We start from the raw sequence: 10,151 nt of genomic DNA, 5'->3' as shown, positions 1-10,151 counted from the left end.
AAAAAATCTAATTCTTCTCAGCCATCCTCCTCCTAGCCTTTCCTCAGTTTTTATACTTTCTTTCTCTGAGATAGTTTTGTTATGTAGCCCAGGCTGTCCTCAAACTCCTGAGTGCTGATATCACAGGACACACCCCCTCACTTGCTCTTTCTCAAATTCTGCAAAACAAGTTCTCAGTGACTTTCTGAAAATTATGAACAAACATCAAAGTATTAATAGTTGTTGGTATGTATATTTGAGTTTTAAATTCCTCTCATTTGAATTTTTGTAGTTAACATTTTGTTACAGTTATATGCAGTTTGCAATATTTTAAAAAAAAAATTTATGTATGTGAGTACACTGTGGCTGTCTTCAGACACACCAGAAGAGGGCATTGAGGGATGGTTGTGAGCCACCATGTAGTTGTTGGGAATTGAACTCGGGGCCTTTGGAAGAGCAGTCAGTACTCTTAACTGCTGAGCTGTCTCTCTAGCCTCTGCAACATGTTTGTTTTGATGAGGGTGTATGTTGAAATGATTACTAATCACCCTAATTTATCTGTCATTTCACATAGCTGGTGTGTGTGTGTGTGTGTGTGTGTGTGTGTGTGTGTGTGTGTGTGTGTAACAGTCCCTCAAAGCTGCTCTCTTAGCAAATTTCCAGCACACAAAAATTATTATAACTGTAGTTCTCACCCAGCTCTCTGGACTTACTCTTCCTACAGAACTGAAATGTGTCTTTTTATATTAGAAATGATTACTTTGGAAAAGCTCTAAATCTTTTGCATACTTAAACATACAAACTGAATGAATAAGGAAGTGTGCCTTTTGAGGAATTCTAGCTACTGTGTAGCCCAGGATAGTCTGGGACTCACCATGTAGCCCAGGGTGGCCTAGAACTTGTGCTCTTGCTGCCTCACCTTTCTGAGTATTGAGAGGAGTTCTGCTTTGGTAATCAACTGTTTGATCTGACAGTCCTCTATACAGAAGGGAAGGAGTTGACTGAGTCCACTGCAGCTCCAGATGTTGCCAACAAGTCTAAGAGCCTCTTTTCTTTCACAACAATGCGTTCCCTCTAAGGTCAGCACCATTGTTAGTGTTCCTGTCACCCCAATATGCTCTCATCGCAAAGTCCCTAGCCAGGCAGTGACAGCGTATACCTTTAACCCTAGCACCTGGGTGGCAGAGACAGGCACATCTCTGAGTTCAAGGACAGCCAGAGTTATACAGAGAAACCCTGTCTTGGAAAACCCCCAAAAAGTGAGAGAGAGAGAGAGAGAGAGAGAAAGAGAGAGAGAGAGAGAGAGAGAGAGAGAGAGAGAGAGAACTAGTGACAGAGAGAACTAGTGACAGATTACATAATGAGTTCCAGGTCAGCCAAGACTACATAATGAATCCTTGTTTCAAAACACAACAACAATAAAAACAAAGTGCAGAGTACATTGGAGCCATTGTTAACACTTTGATCCCTCTCCTTTTTAGAACAAATTTGTACAATCCAAAATCACGCAGTGTGATGCTGCCTGCAAGCTGTTGGCTTAGCTCTGTAGCTGAACAGGAGTTCCCCACGTTTCTGATCACACAGCAGCCCTGCATGTAGATGTATCCTAACTGCTCTTACCAGACACCTCTTTGAGGGCTGTGTGCACTGACACTGGGGTATGTGTGGCGCGGCCTTTGGACATTAACCTGGTCACTTACTCACTTACTTTTTAAGCCAACTTAGAAATGGAGTTGCTTTGAAATGTGTTTTATTTGTCTCTGAGGACTTCTCTTGTGAACTTTTTTTTTTCTAATAGTGAGAGTGACCAAGTGAAGGCTTAATGTTGTTTCATGCACTGGTTCTAATAATTGGCTGTTACCAGCACAGTGAGCACGGGATATGTGTCATTGCTTGGAAAGGAAAAGGAAATCCCCTGAATGCCAAAGCACGCTGGAGAAGGGTGTCTCCTCTGCGTCTGTAGCAAGTGTGTACTAACTTATATGTATATTTTTGTTACATTTATGTATATTTTGGAGTGGGTGTGGTGGGAGTGGGGATGTGCATGCCATGGCACTCAGACAGAGGTCAGGGGCAACTCTGGGCAGTCCAGTGCTCTCCTTCCACCATTTGTGTGTTCTGATACTCAAACTCAGGGTGACAGCCTCATGTGCAAGCACCTTTATCTGATGAGCCATTTAACTGGCCCTCCAGTTTTATTTTAACAGCAAACATTTCCATCCCATTTTATAAAGATACCCATAGAACTTGTAAATTAGAAATATTGACTTACCAGAAACTTTCCTTTGATTTTATGTAACATTTTCTCAAAAGCCTGCCACTCCCTGTAAGTTCTATCAATTGGCCAGATATCTGATTGTCCTGTCTTCTTCTCACTCTTCTGTCTGTCTTGCCTCAGGTGTCATTCAAATGTGCCTCTTTGTTTCCATAAATATTTCTCTGATATATATGTTCTATATTGATTTTTTTTAAGTTAGAGAAAGAAGGACTTTACCTTTTCCTAAACCATAAAAAGATGCAAACAAGGGGCTGGAGTAGATGCTCACTGATCACAAGGGGCTGGAGTAGATGCTCATTAGTCAAGGGGCTGGAGTAGATGCTCACTGATCACAAGGGGCTGGAGTAGATGCTCATTGATCACAAGGGGCTGGAGTAGATGCTTATTGATCATGAGCTCTGGCTGCTCCTTTAGGGAACTGGATTTGATTCCCAACCATTTCATGGTGGCTCCATTGATAACTCCAGTTCAGATGATCTGACTCCCTCTTCTGGCCCCTTAGGTACTGCACATCTGTGGTACACAGACATACATGGAGGCAAAACAAACAAACAAAAAAAGGCCGGGTGGTGGTGGCGCACACCTTTAATCCCAGCACTGGGGAGGCAGAGGCAGGTGGATTTCTGAGTTCGAGGCCAGCCTGGTCTACAGAGTGAGTTCCAGGACAGCTAAGGCTACACAGAGAAACCCTGTCTCAAGAAAAACAAAACAAAATAAAAAAAAAAAAAAAACAAGGAAAGAAGATAACAGAACATTGTTTTGTTTGTTTGGTTGGTTGGCTTTTTTGAGACAAGGTTTTTCTGTGTAGCCTTAGCCATCCAGGAACTTGCTTTCTTACCAGGCTGGCCTCAGGGCTATTTCTAGGATTAAAAACTCACACCACCATGCCTGGCTATTACAGAATACTGTATATGTTGTAAAAACAACATGTAAAGATTGGTATAAGCTTATAGCTGCTCCAGAGACATTTTGGCCACTTGTAAATCTTGGATAAGATCACAAATAAACTGACCATTCATATTCTCTAAGTAGAAGTTCTAAAGTTGCCATTTTACTGTTCTGCTCTGAAACACACAGGCTCATGTGTGGTTAACTTTTTATTGTGATTATATAAGTAAATATAAAGTTAGGAATTTATTGTAAAGCACTTCCCAAAGTTGACATTACTTTTTTACAACAGTACTTTTTATAGTCAGTAACACAAAATGACTGGGTTCCTCCCTTGTCAGCCTGAATAAATAAATGTATTTTTATTTCCTACCTGTTCGAGAGAGTACTGTCAAAAGTTTCACTGTTGCTTAATGTCCAGTCACCAGTTTTAATAGTTGAATTCACTGTGGATTTTTTCTATGCTGTATATGTGCTACTTCAAGGATTAGCAAATGACCTCTTTTGCTGTATTTTGAAGCAGTTTATATTAGTAATAACTTTATAGCTAAGTGCTGCCCCCAAAGAAACAGAATTCTGCTCTTTATCTTCATTGTCTGGAAGATCAGTTTCCTGTCAATCAGCCATCCTTTCTTCATAACTACCAAAAAGAAACAGCAAAGAAAGAACTCAGGAGTGACATTAAAAGCATTTCCTTGTGTCTGTCCCATGCACTGTTGAATTCAGAATACACCGCTGATACAGCCATTTTTCTTGTAGTTCTTTGGAACATTGCCTTTTTTCTCCCTTTTGTTTGTTGTTTTGGTTTTTCCAGCCAAGGCAGACATTTTCATCAAGTCTCTTGCTTGGACACTTCAGGGGTCACGGACTGCTGAACTACTAGAGGAATCTTGTGACTGGTGGAAATGAGAGTCTGCCTTTCTTGAGCAGGAGCCCTGGCAGGAAGAGTGCCTTATTGCCTAGAACTCAGCTGGTGTTACCCTGCACACACTCCCACCTCCTTTGCCAGGAACATGGGTTCATGTGTGGTTCTTCTCAGAGTGTCTGTCTGTCTTTCCTATTAGACAAGCTCACCCTGAAGCTTGGAGCTAGGGAGCAGGATACTTTGTCTCACCCGTGTAAATTGCATGCACATGTGCACTCTCTCTCTCTCTCTCTCTCTCTCTGTCTGTCTGTCTGTCTTCCTCTCCCTCCCTCTCTCTCTCTCCCCCCCCCCTCTGATATCTAATGGTGTTATTTGGTCAGACTCTCACTTTGTAGCCTCCTAGATTGAACTCTTGATCCTCTTGCCTCAGATTCCCAAGACCTGGGCTATGCCACACCACACCTGGCTGAGGCGAGGGTCTTTGCAGATAACTTAAAAGTGTGATGGAAAGGGAATCTGGAGTGAACCGGATGGATCCTGGTTTGTGGATGCTTTGCCTCTGCACTGCTGTTTACCCACACCTGGGGGAAGGCTCTGCTGAGGAGCTGCTTGGCACGAAGTTGGCTAGAGCTAGGTGTGATGATGCATGCCTGTAATCCGAGCACTTGGGAGGCTGAGGTAGGGGGATCACAAGTTCATGGCATGTTGATTTAGGGTGAGTTCAAGGCCAGGTCCAGTAACTTAGCAAGAGACCCTCTCTCAAAATGAAAACTTAAGGTCTCGGTAAGTTAGCAAGAGATTCTTTCTCAAAAGGAAAATGTAAGACCATGGGCATCGGGATGTAACTTAGGTGTGTGGGTTCTGTTCTTAACCGGCAGCTTTGCTGGGGAGGGGAAGGCCTGGTTTGGAGGCCCTTGCTCCGGCCTCTTTTCCCTCCATTACTCACTCCGCTTCTGAGAAAGCTGCTTCTCACCTGGCATGCTCACTTCTTTCTTTGCTGTGTTCTGAGATGTCTGTTTCATTTGTGACCTAGGGAGAAGTGGAAAGGCCCAGTTGGGTTGATCATTACTATAGCCCACCCACCTGTGTGGAGATGTATCCATTTTGACATTCTCATTTGTTTTTCCAGGAAATTTTGGTATCAGTTAAATAGGTCTCATAGGTCCCCCACTTTGTCTTTTCCCTCCAGATGTTAATGTGGATGCGGAGACCGTAGTGTCAACAGGCATTCAGGTAGTCCCCAAATCCCATTCTGACTATGCAGGGTGGTCCTCCTACCCACTCACCCTGCCTTGGCTGGAGAAACTGAGCCTGCAAGCTGCTTGCTGTAAAAAGAACCCCTAGTTCTCTCCTAGCGGGGCCCATCTCTCCCCAGGAGGCTAGAGAATGCTTTGCACAACTCACCATGGAGATGGCAGAGCTGGAGGACAGGCTGCCTGGAAATCGAAACCGTTTTCGCAAGGCCTCTAGCACCTGAAGGAAAGGTAGGCATCTGCTTATATTGACTGCATTTAGACCTCCAGGTCAGGTGTGTGGGGAGGTGCACTCACTCACCTTGTTGTCTGTGAGGCAGCCAAACACTAAGATGAAGACCCCCTGCAGAGAGGGGTGGGGCTAGCTTAGGGGAGGGGGAGGCTCTCCTCTCCCTCCCTCTCCCTCATCTTCTATTCTCAGGCCTTTTCTCTAATCCACATCCTAAGTTACCTCCTCAGTTTCTACCCACATTGGCACCATTTGGCATTGTGTGTGCATGTGCCTGTGTACATGCTACACTGTCTACGTGCGGGTCAGAGGACAGCTTAAGGGGGCCCGTTCTTTCCTTCCGCCATTTGGGGTCCGGGGAGGATCAAGCTCAGACTCTGCAGCAGGCACTTTTACCTTCTGAGCTATCTTGCTGACTCTCAAGAGCCTTTCTAGATTGGGTTAAGTCTGGGTACTGATGGTTTCCAGGCTTCAACATAAAAATAAGAAAACCAAACTCAGGGGTTATGGAATCTGCCCAAAGTTACCCAGTGAGGCAGTGAAGGAACGGGGACCTATATTTAATCCTTCTAAGATCTGGGAGCCTGGTGACTTAGACACGTAAAAGACCACGTGGCATAGCCACCTCACCCTTGCCACCTACCTGGAGGCTGTTGAGAATGGAAAAGAGGCAGTGAGAGACTATGGAGCCATCAAACAGAGTGGCCACGCCCAGTCCCCAAGTAAGGCCAAAGATGGGCGTGAGAATAAGCAGGGCTTTAAGCACCCCCACAAGAGCTTGGCGCTTCTCCACCGTGGGCCCCTCTGACAGCGAAGGTCTCAGCAGCTTCAGCACAGCGATGACAAGGACCAGCCCATTGACGCCAACGATGGCCAGCACTGGCTCGCTGAAGGTGTGCAGCATGACTCCATCTCCGTTCAGCAAGCATTTCCCCTCCCTCAGGTATTTCCTTTGAGGCAAATAGAGGCCCAGGGTAACACCCGCAAACCCCAGTGGGCACAGGTAGCCCAGTATCACCATCAGTGAGAGAACTAAGTGCTTGGACAGCTGGTGGAAGACAAAGAGCAGCTGGTGGGCCAGCATCAGGGCCTGGGCCAGCATCCAGAAAAAGGTGGCCAGGTAGAAAAAGTGACACAGGAAAGCAGTGACCAGGCAGACCAGGCTGTGGTACCCTGAAGGAAGGAGTGGGTTTCCCAAAAAGCATGTGTCTGCCACCAGCAAGCAGATCACCGTGTTAAACAGGGCAGTATGGCGGAAGAAGGCGACTTTGTTCCGGACCACCGCTCTCCACACCAGCCTATAAATAACCAGGCAGATGAGCAGAGCCAGGATGGAAGCCCCGATGCACACCTGGCTCAGCAGGCCCAGGATGGGATTTTCTGGGACAGTGTGTTGGGACATGAGGATGGAAAAGGCCGTGAGATGCTGGCAAATGCACCGACTAGTGCTGGCATTGGCCGCATGCACCTTGCACCCTTCATCTGACCAACCTCCCCGACCCTGGAAGACATTGTGGTCCCAGAAGACACAGTGCAGGGTTCCATTCATGTCCTCGAAGTCCATGATCACCTCTGCCTGTGTGAAAGCCTGGCCATCTGCTGTGATGGAGACCACAAGGACCAGCCCAGGAGTGGTGTATGGGGTGTTCCACAGCCCCTGTGTATAGTTGGAGGGCAACTGATAGTCTAGCCTTTGCAGTACTAGGCTAGTAATACTGATGTTAGTTCCATTGTGAACCAGTGGAGCCAGTGAATGCCATGGAATCCATGCCTGCAGCAGGGGCCGGGTGGAGAAGGGCATTTGGTAGCCAGGAGGAGAGGAGTGTCTGAGGAGCTGGCTCTGCAGTAACACATTAGGTGAGCTGAAGGAGAAAGGATGCTTTTGTGGGCTCAAGCTGTGGACCAGCGTCTCCACAGCCTTCAGGAAATCTGAGCCCATTGAGGGCTTCTGGGCCTGGGCCAGAGTCCACAGAGAACTGATGTTCACGTCTAGAATCTTGTCTGTGGTTGTCAGGAGGTCCTGCAGTGACCAACAGTAGGAGGGGTGTGACTTGCCGAAGTCTACAGGGGCACTAGGACCAACAGACCCCACCCTTCCTTTCATGGCAAGACCCAGAGTGGCAAGAAAAAGTGACAGGCCAGGCCTGTGGGGAGACCTTCTAGTTTGGGGAATAGAGCACTGCTCAGCAGCTCCAGGGGTTCATGGTCTCCTCATCCACACCTAGATCCTCAGCTCCAGGGGTTCATGATCTCCACATCTACACCCAGATCCTCAGCTACAGGGGTTCATGGTCTCCACATCTATGCCCAGATCCTCTACCTAAGGCCTCTTCTCCCGCTGGCATCCTTGGGACCTCAGCAGCTCCAGGGGTTCATGGTCTCCACATCACACCCAGATCCTCAGCTACAGGGGTTCATGGTCTCCACATCACACCCAGATCCTCAGCTACAGGGGTTCATGGTCTCCACATCACACCCAGATCCTTTGCCTAAGGCCTCTTCTCCTGCTGGCATCCTTGGGACCTCCCAGGTCCTACAAAGGTCCTTCCTCAATTCCATAGCTTGTCCAGTTCTGCAGAGCTAGGAATGATGGCTAGTGGCAGGGAGCTTGCTATGCTCGAGTTGAGAGCCACATGAGGTCTGAGTGGCCATCTCTGCAGTTTAGAGGCTGACAGGAAAGGCGTGTGGTGTTGCTGCCTCTAGTTATTCTTGATTCGTGTGGGTACAGCAATGCCAAGTGTTTCTGAGTGTCTCTATGGGTACTGGGTTATCATGTGCATGTGTGTGTGTGTAGATGTGTATGTGTGTGTATGTGTGTATGCGTGCCTGTGTGTGATGTTCCCATGCTGTATGCCCATGTGTGTCTCTGAAACTCATGCCCCACCACCCCTCCTGGCCTCCCAGCATTAGGTTTTCTTTATTCTCCATGGCTTTGGAGACTGATGTTTTAAGAACAGAGAAAGCAGGAACCCTGGCTCTAAAAAGGTCCCTGTTGGGCTGCCCCTGTGATGTCAGAGGGCAGAAGTGTTCGTAATGGAGGAGCTTCCACCTGCAACCACCTAGTAGGCGCCCACTATGCTCCAAGACCTTACCTTCAGAGCACTGTCTGTGAGCTCTGTGCTTGACTCTGCTACCACCTTGGCCAGTAAGGTCACAGTGTGCAGCATTTCCCATAAGTCAGAGGGGGTGCTGGCCACCCCCACCTGCCCTTGCAGCTCATTCAAGATCCTTGGCACCTCCTCGTTAGGCTTTCCCTGGCCTTCCAGCAGCAGCTGACAGAAAGGACAGTGGATGACATGAAAATCCTCACCAGGAAGGGGCCATGTCTTCCCCTGATGCAGCGCCTTGCCCCTCTGCTCTGCACCCCTCAGGAGCAGGAGCAGGAAGAAGAGAGAGAAGGAATGGGTACTGAAGAGGACTGACATTACTCGGTGGGACTGTGGTTTGAGACAAATACCACCACCACCACACAGACCCCCTTTGTCCCTGGAGGTTCCACTCTCCCTTTTAGGTCTGCAAGGGGTCTCGGTGAAACAGGCTGAATAACATGTAAGCTGGCATCAGAATCTGAATTCTAATGGAAGGAGATGGAGAGGCATGGAGGAGGGAGAGAGGAAATGCAGGCAGGCAGGCAGGCAGGCGGGCAGACAGACAGACAGACAGACAGGGAGACAGACAGGGAGACAGGGAGACAAGACAAGCAAGTAGGCGGGCAGGAGGGCAGGCGTTTGCTGGGAGAGTCATGGAGTAGAAGCTTTACCTTGGCTTTAAGACACAAGGCTAGGATCTTTGCTTCTGTGCAGCTGTTCTGGACCGGCCTCCAGATACCATCAGTCCCACAGAGCCTCTTTACCACACCCCTCTTATTCACAGGACATGGGGCCTGGGCCATGAAGCCAGCCTTGGTGACATTCCAGGCAATTAGTGAGAAGTCCTTGGGGCACGTGGTATCTCCATCTGAAGAAGGATCAGTGAGGATTCATCAGCACAAGATAGCCAGATCTGTTTTAGCCAGACCTATGCAGGCCTTGATACCTGAGTCGACTCTGTGGCTCAAGGCACGGGGACAACAAAGAGGAGGTCCTGGGTTTCAACGACAAGCCACTTAGAGGTCAGCCTCCTGGACCCAAGGCCCACATACCCTGGATGATCGTGATGGAGACAGGAGCCGTGAACGGAGGCAGGTTCCGACTCTGAAGGGTACAGGTATACGTGGTACTGGCTGCCGGGCAGTGCTGGACAGCTAGCACAAAGCACTGGGAATCCCACTGTTTTTGCAAGGAGGCTGAGGGCAGGAGAGAGGAGAAAAGGGAACCAACCCTGGCTGAAGCAGGTGAGGGCTGAGCAGGTCCTGAAATACCGTTTCAGAGTGCTCTGCAATGATGAAGCAGTGAGGGCAAGCTGGATGGTCTGTCAGCATCCAACTGCTGGCTCGGAATTTGGGTTTTGCTGAAGTGTATCCTGTTGGGTCTCTAGCCCTGGGTCTCAGTTCCAACATATTTAAAATTATTTGTTCTTGCTATTCATATGGCATTTTAAAAAGATTCACTCTTGGCCGGGCGGTGGTGGCACATGCCTTTAATCCCAGCACTTCTGAGTTTGAGGCCAGCCTGGTCTACAGAGTGAGTTCCAGGATAGCCAGAGCTATACAGAGAAACC

The 10,151-nt window shown here is 48.1% G+C and overlaps 1 protein-coding gene across 1 annotated transcript in view; it reads right to left on the bottom strand.

Annotated features, from left to right (window-relative positions):
- Positions 1–3,341: 3,341 nt before the first annotated feature.
- Positions 3,342–10,151, bottom strand: part of Adgrf3 (adhesion G protein-coupled receptor F3) — a 34,535-nt gene continuing 27,725 nt past the window's right edge. The window contains exons 9-16 of the mRNA XM_031356926.1: positions 9,634–9,777; positions 9,253–9,449; positions 8,585–8,764; positions 6,136–7,512; positions 5,565–5,606; positions 5,415–5,483; positions 4,984–5,039; positions 3,342–3,785 (exon numbers count right to left, since the gene is read on the bottom strand). Of these exons, the coding sequence (XP_031212786.1) occupies positions 3,761–3,785; positions 4,984–5,039; positions 5,415–5,483; positions 5,565–5,606; positions 6,136–7,512; positions 8,585–8,764; positions 9,253–9,449; positions 9,634–9,777 (2,090 nt within the window). The 3' untranslated portion in view covers positions 3,342–3,760. The remainder of the gene's footprint in view (positions 3,786–4,983; positions 5,040–5,414; positions 5,484–5,564; positions 5,607–6,135; positions 7,513–8,584; positions 8,765–9,252; positions 9,450–9,633; positions 9,778–10,151) is intronic.

This window comes from Mastomys coucha, unplaced genomic scaffold (assembly GCF_008632895.1).
Source record: "Mastomys coucha isolate ucsf_1 unplaced genomic scaffold, UCSF_Mcou_1 pScaffold6, whole genome shotgun sequence".
In the NCBI taxonomy this organism is placed as follows: domain Eukaryota; kingdom Metazoa; phylum Chordata; class Mammalia; order Rodentia; family Muridae; genus Mastomys; species Mastomys coucha.
Note: the sequence above shows the minus strand (reverse complement) of the source record. Positions and strands in the feature narration are given on the sequence as shown.